This window comes from Peromyscus leucopus, chromosome 1 (genome assembly GCF_004664715.2).
Source record: "Peromyscus leucopus breed LL Stock chromosome 1, UCI_PerLeu_2.1, whole genome shotgun sequence".
NCBI lineage: Eukaryota > Metazoa > Chordata > Mammalia > Rodentia > Cricetidae > Peromyscus > Peromyscus leucopus.
In genome coordinates this window covers 100918162-100936707 of record NC_051063.1, presented here as the reverse complement: position 1 = coordinate 100936707, position 18546 = coordinate 100918162, and the positions used below count along the sequence as shown (strand labels likewise).

Here is an 18546-nt window from a genome sequence, read left to right as displayed (position 1 = left end):
ATTGTATTATATTTAACATATACTTCTAAAAATTATAAAGATCTGGATTTCACATGTTATCACACACTTTCCTATTTGTAGAAGATGTAGAGTTTAATTCATTCAAGTTGCTATTTAGAAACCACACAACATTTCAACAGAGGGGGTCACTAATATTCACATAGGTTTCTTGGAAATAAGCATCTTCAGGACTTTGTCTCGGATTTGTTTAGTTTTGACACCATAGACAACGGGGTTGAGAAAAGGTGGAACTAACAGGTAAAGATCTGACAGGAGGATATGCACATAGGGGGGTATGTTAGCCCCAAACCTGTGGGTGAAGAAAGAGAAGAAGGCCAGGAGGTAGAACTGTAGGAAGACACAGATGTGAGCAATGCAGGTGTTGAAGGCTTTGAATCGAGCCTCTTTCTGGGGCAGCTGGAAGACAGTGATGAAGATTCGCACATAGGAGAAGGTAATGAAGACTATGTCAAACCCTAAGATGGCAAAGGCAACAAGGAGGCCACATACCTTGTTAATTCTGATATCTTCAGCTGCCAATTTCACAATGGCCATGTGCTCACAGTAAGAGTGGGAGACAATGGTAGTTCGATAGTACTTAAGACGACATTTGATGAGCAATATGGATGGGGATACAAGAATGAAAGCTCTGAGTAATGCACCAGCTCCAAGGTAAGTCATGAGTTGTTGAGAAAAGATGGTGGCATGTTGCAGGGGGTTACAGATAGCCACATAGCGATCCAGAGCCATGGCCAGGAGGATGCCTGATTCTGTTGCCTGGAATGAGTGGATGAGTTCCATTTGTAGCAAGCAGGCGTCAAAGGAAATCTGTGGTATATGAAACCAGAAGACGCCCAACATTTTGGGGAGAATGCATGTGCTAAGGGCAATGTCTGTGACTGCCAAAATGGCCAAGAAAATGTACATGGGTATGTGGAGGCTCTTTTCATTTTTTATTACAACTAAGATTAGGAAGTTCCCGATCAAAGCGATGATGTACATGATGCAGAATGGAATACCTATCCAGCATTGCACTGACTCCAGGCCAGGGATCCCAACTAGTGTTAACACAGAAGGCATGAAGACTGAGCCATTGAACATGAGCATGGTGATCTCAGTAGAAATATGTAGGAGTATTGCTGCTTCAACTTCTGCTCCATACTACAACTGGATACATTGAATATAAGATAAACAAATTCATTATAAAATTATATGCTAAATAAGTTAGGGCTATACCATCCTTCTTTCTCATCTCAACTACTCCTCTGCAATTTTGCCTTCCTTCATGAGGATTTAAAAATCAACCAATAAGTTTTAAGTTATCATTAATGTATTAGTAAAGTCAAAATTGCTTTGTGCCTTTTTTCTTCTCCAAGAACACTGGACCCCACAAAAAATCTCTTTTTGCTTATTATCTATTGTCTGTACAATAGATAATTCCAAGTACAATTCATAGAATGAGGTATTAGATGATCTCATATCAACCTATACTAGACACAAACATTCCACCAGGGAGAGTGCTCAGTCTTCTCAAAAGAAAAAGGCCTATGTTTTTTTAACATCTTCCAGGCCTATAGCTCTACTGGTGGCTTCTCAGGTAAGTCTCCACAAAAGACTCTCTAGAGCTACATCCAAATTAATCTTTTAAAAGTTTTGTATTTTCTTAAATCCAATCATTTGTTTTGCATATCCTACCAATCCTGTGAGAACTTTTAACAATGAATAGTTGATCAAGTTCAAGGAAGAACAAACACATTTGTGTTACATGAGAATATATATATATATATATATATATATATATATATATAGAGAGAGAGAGAGAGAGAGAGAGAGAGATACTATTAAAATTCTATTATTTGTGAAATTTTCTAAATTCTTTAAATGAAAACAGAAGGGTTGTGGGAAAGCTTATCATGTTTAACTCAAGGGTAGACATACATTCCTATAAAATAGACTACTATTTAGCAATTAATAGAAATAAAGTTCTACACTGAGATAGATACTGAAGACAGGGACATCTGTGGGCTATGAGCTTGCTTTTTTCTTCTACTTTCCCACTCACAGTATAGAACCTCAAGACCCCCAGACTTACCTGAAGCTATCTGATAAGACACACAGCACTCATACTGTAGGATCTTTGTGGTAGTCCCATCAGTGAAGGATGAGGATTTTATACTATAGTATGTCTCTGTGGAACTGAGTTTTTCTAGTCCCTGGTGAATCTGAAGGTCATTCTACACCAAAAATGAAAAAGGAAACAGAGCACATGGCTCCAGCTGGCTCAGTGGTGGAGAGCTACCTGTCATTTGTGAAGCTCTGGGTTTATTTCCAGCAGTGAAAAGGAAAAGAGGAAATAGAAAAATGTTTGAGAAATGAGGTAATTAATTTGCTAGCAGATGCTGTTTATCAGTATATTTTTCTTTCTCCAACTTCTCTATCCCTTTAGATCACAGAATCAATATTACCCTCCTTTGGAAAAATAACGACATGACAAAGTCCTCAGATGACAAAATGAAGTGCAAGCACTTATTTTCAGAATAACAACTTAAAGGTGAAAATTAAAGCACCTTGAGCATGTCATACTTCTTTGAATTCTCAAATGTACTGAGTCATCTTTAAAAACGTTGAACAGTCTTCAGAGAGATGAGATACGTCTGTTCCTTACAGAAGTCTCTCTCAATGACCTGAATTCCACAGGACACTTGGGTGTTCACCTGTCCCAGCAGAATTTTATTTCTTCCTTGCTGAATGTGCTGTGCATGAAGGTTTTCAAGTATAGTTTGTCCATGTCCCAGGGGGACATATGAGAGTTTGAGGACAAATGAATCAGTGTCAACAACACTGAGAAAGAGATAGGACATTTTGAAATGTGATTCTGGTACAATCAATAGTGATTTCTTTTCAGACCCATAAATGAAGCTGGCTTTGGAAAGTAAGTGTACGTGAGAACGCCCATCAATTTTAGCACGTTTAAGTCTTCCACTAGAACCTGAGTGACATAAAGCCCTTATGTATTTGAGCCAGCCCTCATCACACTGCTCTCATAAAATTTGTGAGCTGGTGATGGGCAATTTTGTCAAAATTTTATAGCACTTATAATATCAATACACTCAGAACTAATGTCATGGCCAGTATTTTCTTAACAGAAAGAAGGGTATGAAAATTCAAAAAGGACTTGAAAAGTTGAACTTTCAAAAACCAGGAGTAAAAATATTGTCTCCAATCTATACCACACACATAGATCATAATACATTGTATACTTTAGTATACATTGTACACTTTAAAAGGGCATTTTAATATTCTCCATGGTAGAAAGGGTTCTTGAAGTTTGGTTTCAAGAGATGAAAGGAATAAGATTCCCATTTTCTGTTTATGTAGGAAATACACTACTGACCTTGACCTCTCTAGTTCTGCTTTAGAGATAATCCACAGTATGTGTCCAGGCTACTTACACACTAAACTTTTGAAAAAGGTGACACTGCAATTGACACCACCAATCACACAAAGTAATAATAATAATAATAATAATAATAATAATAATAATAATAATAAACAATTATGCAACTATTGAATAACCTAAAAGAAATGGATAACTTCCTTGACAGACCTAACCTATTAGGACTGAATAATGAAATGGGAAACCTGAATAGACAAGAAACAGGGAAATTGAATCAGTAACATAAAGATATAAAGTCTATCATCAAATAAACGAACAAAAATAAATAGATAGATGATAGATGAGATAGATAGATAGATAGATAGATAGATAGATAGATGATAGATAGATAGATAGATAGACAGAGACAGAGACAGAGAGAGAGAGAGTTCAGAATTTGGTGTGGTGGCTCACACCTGTAATTTCATCACTTAGGAAGTTAAAGATTGCCATGACACTCTGGAAAATAGAGAACGTGGAATGAGGTCTTGTCTCAATAAGCAAACAAAATGGCACAAAATAAGAAGAGAGAGAGTCAGAACTAGATGATTTGACTTCAGTGCTGAATTCTATGTATCAGACATTTAAATACCAATTCTTCTCAAACAAATTAAATCAAAGTAGAAGAAACATGTAACAAATTCACTTTTCAAGACCAAAAGAAAGACACTGCAAGAAAATATAGTTATAGAATAATATCTTTATGAATATAGATGTAGCCATCCTCAGCAAGACACTAACAATCAAAGTGAAGGGATACATTAAGAGAATTGTGCTTCATGATAAAGTGAGATTTATATATGGGATGTAGCAGTGAATCAATGTTTACATGTGAATTAATTTAATACATTTTATTAACAAAATCAGAGATACACTTATACACTTACATTAAAGTATGTGAAAGTTTATTTTATGAAGTTTATTACCCTTTAATGATATCTCTTAACAGAATGTATAAATAGGGAAAGTTTCCCACAAAAATAAAAATTATATGAGACAAGCCCCTCAACAATATTATACTAAATGGTGGAATGTTAAAAATTTAACTTTGGGCAAGGTAGGGTGGCATACACCTTTAATCCCAACACAGAGGAGGCAGAGGCAGGTAGATCTTTGTGAGTTTGAGACCAGCTGGTCTACATGGTGAGTTTCAGGCAGGCTAGGATTATATAGTGAGACCTTGTCCAAAAGAAAAAAGCCTTTCCTTTAATTCCTGGAGGAAGATATGTGAAAACAGGAAGACTTTAAAAGGCATAGGTTGGATAGAATTGCTGAAAAATAGCATCTTCTGGACATGACAAGGACCTTGCACTCGTGAACTCATAACAGCTGTGGCTGTGTGGACAAGTCCTACACAGGATCAATCAACATTTCAACAAGGATAGGAGAGGGGCTCATACAACCCCACCCTACCTGAGGAGCTTTGGGCAGGAGATGGCCATTGAGGGAGGAAGAGGTCCTTTTCTTCAGCAGTATGGCCCATAGTACCTTGCTTTATGATTAGAGCTATGTGTCTTCCTTCTTCTTACCAGGCAAATATACATGAAAGTTCATTCACAGCTCTTTAAAGCATTAGGGTATATGTGAGTCTGATGTAAATATATGAAAATGTTTGTGCATATATATGGATAAATAAGTGTATGTATATACACATATAAACAGGACAGTAACAAACTCTGAACAGGTTACAAAAATCTTAAAAAGCTCATGTTGAATTTCTCGAGACAGGTTTCTCTGTGTATTTGCTTTTGGTCACTTTTGCTGACTCACAGAATCTGCTCTGTTCTTTTTTTTTTTTTTATGTTATTGTTTTGTCCTTTTGTATCAGACAGAACTTTTTTTTTTACATTTTCATGGATTTTCTTAGGTTTTAACAGAAAAAATAAAGATTTTTAGCAAACTGAATTATTATATAACACTGAAGCAAATTCACACACATGTATGTTGTTGGATTAGAGCCTTTTTCAGTGTAAGTTCCTATGTGAATGTTCCAATGAAACTTCTGTTAGATCTTCTTAACTATTAGGCATGGGATTTGCCAGTCATTTACTCTTACAGAGCTTCTATTTCCACCAGGATACTCCCTTAATGTCTTAGAACAGAAATCCCCAATGCTTATGAGTAAAATTAGCTTTCATAAAACTCAGGTGCTATTGAGTGTTAGCTTTATCTTGGCAAATGTATTTAACTCACTATTGACAACTTATTTAATGCTTATATACTTTAAAAGTGACTTTAGACTGGGCCATGGTGACGCTTGCCTTTAATCCCAGCACTCGAGAGGCAAGGCAGGTGGATCTCGTTGAGTTCGAGGCCAGCCTGGTCTCCAAAGCGAGTTTCAGGAAAGGCGCAAAGCTACACAGAGATACCCTGTCTCGAAAAAACAAAAAAAAAAGTGAATTTATGATTATCTATAATTGTAACTATATATATTTTTCTCAAGGAGGAGACAAGCAGATCTCCATTAATTTAAGATCAGCCAGGGTGGCACAGTAAAACCCTGTCTCAATAAAGAAAAAAAAATAGACCTCATAAAATATCAGGGAACCTAAAAATGTATGATTTTAGAGATAGTAATTTAATATAAGAAATAATGCTGAAAAAAATAACCATACTATAAAGGCTTTGTGCTATTGGCCCATGCATTTACTGATGGGCATAGAAATGCTTTACATTTCAGCAGAAAGTGAGAATCACTTTGAAATATGATCAAAATACAATGTACATAATTCTCAGAGAATTAATAAAATAATTTAAAGATATCCAATGGCTTTTTGTTTCCTTTTCTTTTCTCTACATACAAACTTGTATTTTTCACAGTTATCTGTATACAGCTATAAAAGAATTTGAAATCCATGCTGATAAGAAGTCACTAGGACATTTTCCCACAGTTTCTGGATATATTAGCGAATGTACTGAAAACTGCTGTGGATATCATTGTTTTGAAAGTTAAGGGTGTCTAGATAAGTTTCATTACTCATATTTCTCACAGAACAGACATCTAAAAAGAGTTTTATTCAGGAATATGTGATCTTCAGCATCAGTTGTCATTTTAACAACATGTACTCACTGAAGAGAAAAGCAAAACCACTCGATCTTGGATTTGCTTGGTCTTCACCCCATAAATGATGGGGTTGAGCATAGGGGGCACCACCACATAGAGGTTGGCCACTAGGATGTGGATGTGGCGAGGGATGGTTTTACCTCCAAAGCGATGGGCAAAAAATGAAAAGAATGCAGGTGTGTAGAACATAAGAATGACACAGATGTGGGAACCACATGTGTTAAGGGCCTTATATCTGGCAGCCCAAGAAGGGATCTGAAAAACAGTGTGAAGAATCATAGCATAGGAAATAATGATGAGTATTATATCCAGCCCTGTAGACAGGAGGGCCATAGTCAGGCCATATATGATGTTGACAGTGATATTGTCACATGCCAATCTGGCAATGCCCATATGCTCACAATATGAATGGGGAATTATGTTTCTTCCACAATACAGAAGTCGATATACTAGGAAAATGAATGGACCACAGATGAAAAGGCTCCTAACCACAGCTGCTGTACCAATCTTGCCAATGACGGAGGAGGTGAGGATGGTGGTGTATCTCAGTGGGTAACAGATGGCCACATAGCGGTCAAATGCCATGGCCAGAAGAACAGCAGACTCTGCCACAAAGATGAAATGTATGAAGAACATTTGGGACACACAGCTACTAAAGGATATACCCCTGGAATGGAACCAGAAGATAGCCAGCATCTTGGGGGCTGTAGCTGTGGAGAGCAGAACATCTGCTAAGGCCAGCATGGAAAGGAAGAAATACATGGGTTCATGGAGGCTGCGTTCAGACATTATCAGGAAAATCAGGAGGACATTGCCTATGACAGCCACAATGTACATAGAACAGATGGGGATGGCTATCCAGGCATGCAAATCTTCCAGTCCTGGGATTCCAATCAGAACATACCACACATCCTGTGGATTGGTGAGATTGTGAAATGTAGAGGCCACCCTCATTGTCTATACAAGCCCTGATTCTTTAACAAACACGACAAGGTTGAAGATTGAGGAGTACAGTCAGGGCTGAATGAGGTCTGATCATATTCTTCCCCAATATTGGAATCTGTGTGAAAAGCATTAAGGAGGATTAACTAGCTCAAATGTGCACTCTTTTGATCAAGAAATTGACTATTGCATCTTCAAAGAAATGGTCATCATTTAATAAGTATTTAATATGTACTTTAGCATCTTACCTATATAAGCTTATAAAATCCTTATGATAACCTACTGAAATGGTCTCTATAATGACCCATAGCATCCACACTGTTATTCACATCGAAAGAAAAGGGAGACCCCATAAGTTTTGAGTCTTTTTTCCTAGAACTTATTGAATCCAAAATGCAGTTTAATTATCATCTACAACTATATATCAAAGCTAGACACAGAACATGCATATCAAGTCTCTCATTCATCATATCCCTAAAAAATGGATATAAAACTGAGATTTGTTACTCATGAAATAAAGTTTGATAAGGTAAATTTCAAGATTTTAATACAATATGCCTTCTTCTATGTTGAGTGATCAACAAGTTGATGCTAAGCCTTGAATTAGCCATTGGAATCATGAAAGTGACTTAAATGTATTCCTGTCTGCCAAATAACCCAATTTTCAAATCTATATGAGATTTTAAAGCTCTAAACTATTTGAAGCCCCAGATTTTACTGGGCTCTGCAATGCACAAGCATACTATGTAGTTAAGAAAAATTATTACACTAATGTCTACTTAAGTCAGAAAATTTTGAAAATCAGATAATATACCTTTGTATTATCAAGCACAGCACAGAAGCAAATGGTGATAGCTACATAAATCAGATAAATCCCCTCACATAGTGAAGAATGCATGGTCTTTTAATAAAAAGAAGAAAGATGGTTTGCTGATTACAAGTTCTGAATGAGGGGATTAAAAAAAGGGACCAAGACATTACTACACTGTGTGTGTGTGTGTGTGTGTGTGTGCGCGCACACGGTCGAGCAGATAAAACACATTATAGACATCAGTATGAAATCTGTAATTGATACACAGCTCCAATATTCTCCCAGTACTTTCCTCCAACAAAAGATGACAAAAGATTTTATTCCCTAAATGACACATGAGCATACAAAATGAATATCTCACAATCTACTGAATAGAGAAAAATCTTTGTCAGCTGTTCATCCAACAGGGAATTAATACTGTGACTACGTAAAGAACTCAAAAAACTAATATGGAACAAGAAAATCATCCATTGAGTATACAGGACTTTGGGATGAATAGACAGTTATCAACAGGGATAAAAGGCAATAAATGTTTGAAAAAGTATTCAACATTCTTAGCCATCAAGGAAATACAAATGAAACTGCTTTGAGATCCCACTGCATCTCAGTAGGAATACTGAAACCATCACATTCACAGGAAAGTGAATGCAAGTGGAGATGATTATGTCACATAAATTAACCTAGTCCCAGCCAAAGGCAAATTTTGTAAGTTTCTTGTCATATATGGAACATCAGTTTAAAATTATATATGGATATATATACATACATACACATATATTATATACATATAAATGTATGTATATGGATATATATACATACATATGGAGGTCATCAAAGTAAAGTTAGTACTATGAGAGAGGATAAAGTGATATAAAGAGAGCAGAAATGGAGCTAGAGAAGGAAGGTTGTTGAATATCTATGTAATGAATGCATGAGGAAATATTTGGTAAGAAAAGAGAGCCTGACAAGGGGAGGGTGGACTAGAGGACAAGGGGGAATAATGAGGATGCTCAGTATAATTATATAGAAGTAACCATGTATCATGATACAGATACTCAGAACTAAGTATAATGATGTAGTTAGATGAATATGTAACAATAAAATACATTGTGCATTCTTGAAGTTTTTTTGTTTTTTTGTTTTGTTTTGTTTTGTTGTTGTTGTTTCGAGACAGGATTTCTCTGTGTAGTTTTGGTGCCTGTCCTGGATCTCACTCTGTAGATCAGGCTGGCCTTGAACTCACAGAGATTCACCTGCCTCTGCCTCCGGAATGCTGGGATTAAGGGCGTGTGCCACCGCTGCCCGGCTAGGCTACATTGTGCATTCTTAACTAAAAAATTAATTAAAAGAGGAGCAGTTGCCTTTTATGCCTTGATTCCACTATAATTGAATATTCTAATTGTGTACCAATGTGCTGTATTGTTGCCACTTTTCACTAGCTATTAGTACAAAATAGCCCCTTTTATCTGATTCAAATATTAGACACTGCTTATTTAATTATAGTTAAATATATAAGGCAGAGTCAGTCAATTTGTCCTTATCATAAGTTAGCATGAAGTTCTTTAAAAACAATGGACATCTATGGATTTGCTTCCCCTCACATAAACTAGTTGGTCAACGGGACTGTTAGGACAGTACAACAGTCTCCATGGAGAAACCAGTGTAAAGACAGAGGGAGGCAAAGAGACCCCTCAGGTTCTCTTGGTTCATAGTAAGCATCAATCACCAATCTTTTCTGTCATTTGTCTTTCCCTATGATACTAAGATTTGTAATTACCTATACTGTTGATCTGTGCTCCTTCTAGTCTTATGCTATGGCAATATTATTGGCATATTCTAGCTGAGGTTGCACACAATTGGACCTGAACACCACCAGCTAAGATGTACTTGGCTGTGTGCCAGAGACTGTTACTTTGAAGTTTAATTCTTTTGCTGATAAGTTACCTAAAAAAAAAAAATAGCACCCTTATGAATCCAGTCTCAAGTTAGCGTTTGAGGACAGTAACTACACAAATCAGATAAATCTCTATTGCAGCAACAGACAACATTGGGGGACTCATAAAATTGCTAGCATTAAGACAAAAATAATTGCTACTTTTAACAAATGTAACTTTCTTGACGTCAGATTAAAATTTTTGAAGCATATCTGCAAAACCAAGATATATTATCATATGCTCTCTATAGCAATCTGTAGTCTAAAATCATCACTTGTTTTTATAATGCCCGGTGATGGAAGCATTGGTCTAAAGCAGACTGCTATTCCTACCTAGTCACGAGTATAAGCCCTTCATCACATTCAGAGCTAACATCTCTGAGGTTCAGCTACTCAACACGTATCTAAACCATTACCTGATATCATAATGCTCAGTACATTTTGTGGAAAATATTCATGTATTAATCTGTGTCTATATAAGGATTGTTTTGTCTAAACTTTTTAAACAACTAAGCCTTATTTGCCACTACAAATTAAATGTACCTATAGTTAGTGTCCTTTGAGAGAAAAAAAAAAACAACACAAAACTGGCCATTGCATGAATACAATTTAAAAGGGGGGAAAGTCTTGTCTGATTACTCAATTACTCAACATAAAATAGAATTATACCATGGTTGCAGATCAATGTGACTAGAGTTAAGTGCTGGACCCTATGGGTCAGAACTGCCCAAAACATGACAAGTTCAAGAAATAATGGCCACCTCTGCCATTTCCTGCTTCTTTTCCTGTCCTCTGATGCAAGCTGAATTTGAGCATAACTGTGTACTTACTTGTTTCTGTTAGAAATCTGAAGATACTTAATAGGTTAGGAGAAGGCAATAGCAAGGAGATTCCCAGAGTCCAGACAGCAAATCTGGACCGCTTACTTATCCCTCTTTGTAGGTATCTCTTGGGTCCTAGGTGTTTAGCCCAAGAGCAGTGAGTTGTAGCCTACCATAGGAGAATTGCCCAGTATTGGCTCCTCCCCTGAGAGCTTCCCTGACTTCTCCTCCTCCAGAGTCTGAGAAACATTCCCTCTGCTTAGCATTCCCAGGCATTAAAATTAACACTGTGCAGGGTTTGTTTGCATGTCATATCCTGTTCCACACAGGTGTCTACAGTAATAGGACTCTAAGTACCATGTGGGGCAGACATGCTCCATGATTTTTAGAAGCCACTATAATGAGTCCTTTTTCATCATATATTCCTTCAAATCTTAAGGCTCTTTGTTTTTCATTCTGTTCCCTACATCACATGATAGGATTAGTCAGGATTACAAGGCTCCAAGAATGCATTAAGATGTCATAGAAATCATTTTTGCTTTTTGAGTATTTTATTATTATATAAGTTTTGTTAATACATTAATCTTTACTTTTGTAAATTATGTGTCTATAAGTCAGTATATACATGGAGACTACAGGCATCAGGTTCCCCTGAACCTGGAGTAAAGGCTATTGTGAGTTGCTATTATGAGGCTAAATGTGGATGCTGGGAACTGAACTCTAGCCCAATTGAACTGAACTCTATCCCAATTACCCAGCTTTCCTATAAAGACCAGCACCACCTGCCTAAGGATGTACCCTCCATGGGCTGGGCCCTCCTGCATCAGTTAATAATCTTCCAGAAGTATGTCCACAGGCTAATTGCATCTAGGCGATTTCTTCAGTTGAGACTTTCTTCTCAGATGACTCTAGGTTGTTTCAGGATAACACTTAAAGCTGACTGGGATACACATATATCACCACTCTTTTAAAGTCATTCCTCTAAAGATCCCGTTGTATTCCAGTAGGGGGCAGAAGGGTTCCATTGATTTCCTTTTTTTTTTTTTTTTTTTTTTTTTTTTTTTTTTTTTTCTTCTTCCTCATTTCTTCAAGGGTACTTGAAGCAAGTCTGTTTTTAAATATGGTCAGGTCAGCTAGGGTCTTGGCAAGGCTGAAAACATAGATAAGAAGCTCCTGCAAAGTTTTTCCAAAGAACTGGGTCTTAGAGGTTCCAAATATGCTGATACCAGACAGAACAGTTGACCACAAACTTAAAGAACTCGCAAATACCAGTGTGCATTGTTATGACCAAATTTTGTAAATGCTCTTTTTAGTTACTCATATTTTTTCTAGTATTTTATGCACTGTATATTTTGTCTATAAAGCATATGCAATCTTAGCTGAAATACAAAACATTTTATATTATTTATTAAAATATATTATTTAATGTTTTTAATATATATTTAAATATTTTATATTATATAGAAGCATGGTAACATATATATATATATATATATATATGAATAATAGTTCTACTTAACTGTAGCCATCTGTGGGTTCTGAATAGCTTCCACCAAATTTTAGGTTATTTAATTCTTGAGGGGGAAAAATGCCAAAGACAGTCACTGGAGAAAAGACAGACTCTTTAGCAAATAGTTTCAAGAAACTCGATATTTACCTGTGGAAAAATAAAACTGGATCCTTCTCTTCCACACAACATAAAAATCAACTTCGAGTTTATCAAACGCTTTGGTGTACACCCAGAAACTCTGAAATCACTAGAGGAAAAAGTAAACACTTCAAGAGACAGGCATAGATGAGGACTTTCTCAATAAGATTCTGGTCCCTTAAGACCAACAATGGATAAATGGGGCCTCATAAACTTTCAAAGTATCTGTTAAGCAACAGAGACCACAAATGAAGTGAAGAGGCAACTGACATGTTCTGGGGAACTCTTTGCCAGCTATACATAAGGCCGAACTTTTAAAGATGAGCCATTTGGTATACAGGCATGTCTTTTATCCACGTGTGGTCTATTACAAGAAAAATAGGATCAAGAATCTTTTGTGTTGCTTCCAATCCACTAAAATTAATTCTCCAAAAGTATGTATATATTAATTCCAAGCTCAATGTTGCCCTCTAAAGCTGACTGAGAAGATGGCTCAAAGCTCTCAAAACCTGTACCACTCACATCCTGGCTTCTTTTATGATCCTGTATATTCTTGCTGTTATTTGCATGATTGCAAGGCATCCTGTACCCCTCTATTATGTTATCATAGCTAGTGTGAACACAATCTACTCTGACAAACCCAGTGATTAACAGCATCAAGACCCAGAGAGACATTTCCCTTGAAAACCCAGAAACCCAGTGTGTTCTCAGTCAACTCACCTTGACTAGATTAGTTATGAAAGGTTCAATACTAACCCCAGGACATCCACATATGAATCCTCTTTCTCATTTAATTATAAGAACTTAATAGGTATATTCATTTTAATATCACTCAAAACACCAGAAAATACTAAAGAGGCATAGAAAACAGATAAGGTTATGAAACAAATATACAAGGTAAAAATAATTTTAGACCAATTCTGGCTCTGATCTGTGTAGGTGCTGTGTATATCTAAGTGTCTGTGTTCTGTATTAATGTGAATAATGATGTGACAAATACTGTTTCGTGGCTGCCAGAGTGTGGGACTCATAGCCACCTAAAGAGCAAATTGTACTTGGCTTTCAGATAAAAGAGAACTTTCTATATTCCTATGATTTATCTGCTCTTCATTCATCTTCCCTTTTCTCTCCTGAATAATGTCAATATGGGAGTGAAAAATCAGCTGGATACTGTGAGCTTTGCCAGATCAGGACCTTAACATTTTACCACTGCTAAATAGATCTCCAGTAATGTTTATTAATCTAGTGGTCAGTAATGTTTACTGGGCATTTCCTTTTCTTACTGTTTCATTTAAAAATCCCAGTGATGCTTATAAAGGGCAAAAACAAGAAGGGAAGTTTTGAGAACTTGTAGAATAAAAACAACATAGGGTAATGTGAGAGAAAACTAAAGAAAGATACCAAATGATGTTTGTACCCATGACAAACTTCTCCTTAATCTAAAATATTTTATATAAAAGTTTGCCTAAAAGGAGTGCCCTTAAATTATTAAATGATGTGGCTTACTCTTCATTTCCATTTGTGGTCCAATCATTTGATTCTCAGAGCTATCAACATTTGTCTCCCCACCCTCATTCTATGTGGCTGGCTGTTCTGTTTTAGCTTTCTCCCCTTTATTCCCTCAAGCACTCTAGGTACTGAATGAACACGCTCTGTCAGGATGAAGCAGCAGTGAGTAGTGCTTTCATATCAACACATCACCACATTGAGGACAGGTCTGTCTTTGCTGATAAGGAAGGCTAGCTGTGAAGTCACTATAATTATATCAATTAAAAATACATCTTGCCTAGGTTCTTGGTTTTTGAAATGTACATAGATATGAGATAGAGAGAGAGAGAGAGAGAGAGAGAGAGAGAGAGAGAGAGAGAGAGAGATTGATTCTGATTAAATCAGCCTAAGCACTAAGAACTAATAATTGACAGAAAACAAAAGAAGATAACTTATAAAACGGTTAAATCTATAAGTACAGCTCTTAAATGACATGTATTGGCTCTTAACAATCTGTATTTGTTAGTAGTCTTCTAAACTCTGAAAAAAGTGGGCAGTGAGCCCAAATGCTGTGTGAAGGTTTGTTGTTTGTTTGTTATGTTTTTGGTAAATCAGAAAGTTCACTTGTGTCAATTAGTGGGTAGGTTGTGAAAATCTTCAGTTCCACATGAAACAAAAAGACATCACTTCCAGAACAGGTGAATATGGCTTTCATATTAGCAGATATTGGATCATCAAGGCCCACATTTTATAAAGCAGCTTTACTCTCTTAACAGGAACACATTTTGACCACTTAGTGTTCAGCTGGTCCCTATCCTCACTGACCTAATGTAGATGGATGGCTCACTCAGCTGGTTCCTATCCTCATTGAGCTGATGTAGATTGATCACTGTGAGGAGAGGAACTAATGGTCTGCCACATGTGAAGGAACAATTTGGAGTTTGATGGCTAGTTTTGTTTTGTTTTGTTTGTTTTTGTTTTTGTTTAGAGCCACTTTTTAACTGGGGTAATCCCTAAGACACTTAAATCTAAATTAAAGACATTCTACTTTCCCAGGTCATTTTTGTGCAGTTAACTAGATTGTGATAGTCTGTGTGCATGCTACTGACCTCCAGTAAAACTCATGCAAAACCTAAATGTCTCACCATGCCTATGAACAGTCACTGCATGTGCTATGAGCAAAGACTGAGGAATGTCTTATCTACAAAAACACCTTGCAAGGATGCCAACTTTAGAGCTGCTAACTGCTAGTATGTCTTTATGATATATGTATGTATGTATGTATGTATATATGTATATATATATGTATGTATATATATATATGCATTCACATATGCTCCAACACATGTCCTTTGCCTCTTTGACAACGGTTATTCTAACAGAATAAAGTGATATCTCGTGTTTTTTGACTTGCCTTTCCCTGATATTGAGTTTCTTTGCCTATATGTGTTGGAATTTTGTGTGACTTCTTTTGAAAGAATATAGGTCTCATTCCCTTTTCCATGTTCTTTCTAGTGATTTATGTGAGTCCCTTATATACTTTGCCTATTAATCTGTTATTGGAACTAGCTCACAGATATTTTCTCCCATTTTATAAATTGATTTTCATTTTCTTGATTATTTTCTATGCTATGCAGAAACTTTATTATTCTGAACTTGTTTGACTCATTCCTTTTTGTTTTCTTGTCCTTGGTAGATGTAAAAGATGTAGTGTTTTTGTTGTGTGTCTATTAAGACAAGCCCTCACTATGTGCCCTAGGTGGGCATCAGACTCATGATCATGACTCAGCCTCTTGAGTGCTGAGATCACAGGCATGCACTACAAACCTGGCTCACAGACAATCTTAACGAACTTTGCTCTACACTTTAGTCTAGATATTTTGCACTTTTCCATCTTAATGTTTTGATTTATTTTATACTTTCAGGCATCAGTTAAATTTGATTTCATTCTGGTGGCTTCATTCTGTAATCTCATAATTTGTCTCTAATTATTCATCATGGATCATATACATTAGTCTAACAGTATTGCCAGACTTGTATTAGAATAAAGGATAAGGAACACTTGAAACTCATATTTTGTTTCCAGAATTTAGCATATCCAGAAGGTTATAGACAGGGGAAATGCAAGTATGTGGTATTGCCAACAGTAGCATCGACAGTTACATATTCAGAAAGACAAAAAACAAAAAACAAAAACAAAAACAACAACAACAAAAAAAAAAAAACAGAAGCAAGTTCAGAGAGATGTCAATCTCCAACCCCTTCATGGATATTCAAGAAAGGCACATTTGAAGAGAATGTAATTCTGTTTGCTGTGAACCCATGAAAGCTCCTAAATCAGCAATGACTATTAAGGAACAAAATGTTTCTTCTCATGTTCTCCCTAGTCCTGAATTTACCCCATATTAATATCTCCTGATCTCCTGTGCAAGCTATGAGTATGTGAAGATTCACGATCATTGCTAATGGTAGAGAAGGGGACAAGGCTGAAGAGCTCCTGCTTTTCCTGTTTCCAGTGTATCTCTGTAACTAATTGGGTTATCTATATAAAAGAAGCCAGGAGAGGATGAAAAGGGTGTGTAGAAAAGCACGAAGGAAAGAAAACCTTTAATAATAGTAGGAACTTCAAGCAGGAGAAATTATTAGAGTGAAGTCTCTGAGGTTCAAGGAAGTATGTGGAAAGACAAGTGACATCTGTGAGAAAAACCAGGAAAAAATTTTTTACTGTAAAACATAGTGAAAACCTATGCTGTAAATTAAACCCTTACTTGAATTCTTTTCTGAATGATAATGAATGGGCATCAGAGGAGATTTCCCACGTAGTAGATGCTTACCATCTCATCATCTATCAGGAAGCACCTGATATCAGTATACTAGCTCAAAGTTAAAATGAATAAACTTTTTCTAAATGCCTAATTCTTTTTGTACTTAATTTTTTAATTATTTTAATTAAAATAGAATGACATGACTTTCACCCTCCCTTTCCTGCCTCCAGCATATCCCAGTTACTTTATATATCAAATACTTCACATGAATCCTTCAAAGAAACACAATTAAAACACACCATTGCAATGAAAATACATATTTTTTAATAGAGAGAAGGTAGAAGGCCAAAGGCCTTCATCATTTTCTCAGCAGTTTCTCTCTGAAGACAAATAAGCTTTGCGCATAAACAAAAAAAGGAACATGGGTTTAGTGGTACTTGTGAGCCAGGGCAGTGGCCACACCAGCCACCACCTTCTGATAGGCAGACTGTGCAGCGGGGGTGAAGTCCTTGCCCAGGTGGTGGGCCATCACAATCACGATCATATTGCCCAGGAGCTGTGGGAAGATGGAGTAGATAGTAGAGAAAAACATCAGACACTTCAGGCTCATTTCAAATGCTACTTATGATTCTAACCTTAAAATACAGGCAGAATGACAGCTGAATCTTACTGGGAAATTTTGAGAAGAATTCTTCTATGTCAAGCAGAATTTATACGCAAAAAACATTCTGTCCTATGTCCTAGCCAGAAAGCCAATTATCTCTGCTATTCTTTAGAGCTGTGCAAAGAAGCAGGGAATCACTTATCTTCCTTGTCCTCAAAGCAAATTACCAGGAAATACTTGAAAGAAAGCAAAATAAAGAATCAAAAAAAGTAGATGAAGAAGAAAAAATACGTTTTTCAAACTACAACTGAAAATTAAATTTTACTAGAGAAAAAGGAAATCACAACATAGAAGGATGAAGTGAGAGGACATGATGATTGTGAGTGGAGAGTAAAATAACCAAACTCTTGTCAGCACTCCATGGGGGAACAAGCAGATACCTTCCATCTAAACTGCTCCCTAGAATCTCTTCCCCTTTCCTTCTGATAGGAAGGTAAGCCCAGAAACTAGAGGAAGGAAACCATGGGCAGACCCATCAGACTCACCTTGAAGTTCTCAGGATCCACATGCAGTTTGTCACAGTGGAGCTCACTCAGGCTGGCAAAGGTGCCCTTGAGGTTGTCCAGGTGTTTCAGGCCTTCACTAAAGGAGTCAATCACCTTCTTGCCATGGGCCTTCACCTTGGCATTACCCATGATAGCAGCGGCAGAGGACAGGTCTCCAAAGCTGTCAAAGAACCTCTGGGTCCAAGGGTAGACAGCAGCAGCCTAAGAAGGAGAGAACAGCCAGAGGATGCTGGAAGTCATTGCCTGTGGGCAGCAGACCTCCATCTCCATGCACCCAACTTCCACTTGTGAGTTGTCTTGTAACCTGAATACTAACCTGCCCAGGGCCTCACCACCAATTTCCTCAGGTTTCACCTTTCCCCACAGGCCGGTGACCAGAGCCTTCTCAGCATCAGTCAGGTGCACCATGGTGTCTGTTTCTGAGGTTGCAAGTCAACACAACAGTATCAAAAGCAAATGTAAGCAGCA

The 18546-nt window shown here is 36.9% G+C and overlaps 3 protein-coding genes across 3 annotated transcripts; all 3 read right to left on the bottom strand.

Annotated features, from left to right (window-relative positions):
* Nucleotides 1-1202, bottom strand: LOC114706695 (olfactory receptor 52A5-like). Its single transcript, XM_028889185.1, has one exon. It carries the CDS (start codon nucleotides 1105-1107, stop codon nucleotides 157-159), a length of 951 nt encoding a protein of 316 aa, XP_028745018.1. The 5' UTR covers nucleotides 1108-1202; the 3' UTR covers nucleotides 1-156.
* A 5217-nt stretch (nucleotides 1203-6419) lies between these two features.
* LOC114706637 (olfactory receptor 52Z1) lies at nucleotides 6420-11079 on the bottom strand. The gene is made up of 2 exons (XM_028889129.1): nucleotides 11017-11079; nucleotides 6420-7560 (listed from the first exon to the last, which is right to left on the bottom strand). Exon 2 carries the CDS (start codon nucleotides 7452-7454, stop codon nucleotides 6489-6491), a length of 966 nt encoding a protein of 321 aa, XP_028744962.1. The 5' UTR covers nucleotides 7455-7560; nucleotides 11017-11079; the 3' UTR covers nucleotides 6420-6488.
* A 6200-nt stretch (nucleotides 11080-17279) lies between these two features.
* On the bottom strand, nucleotides 17280-18546 carry LOC114706607 (hemoglobin subunit beta). Its single transcript, XM_037196733.1, is given in 3 exon segments — nucleotides 17280-17464; nucleotides 18058-18307; nucleotides 18395-18546. Coding segments are annotated over 3 exon segments (471 nt in total). The 5' UTR covers nucleotides 18487-18546; the 3' UTR covers nucleotides 17280-17335.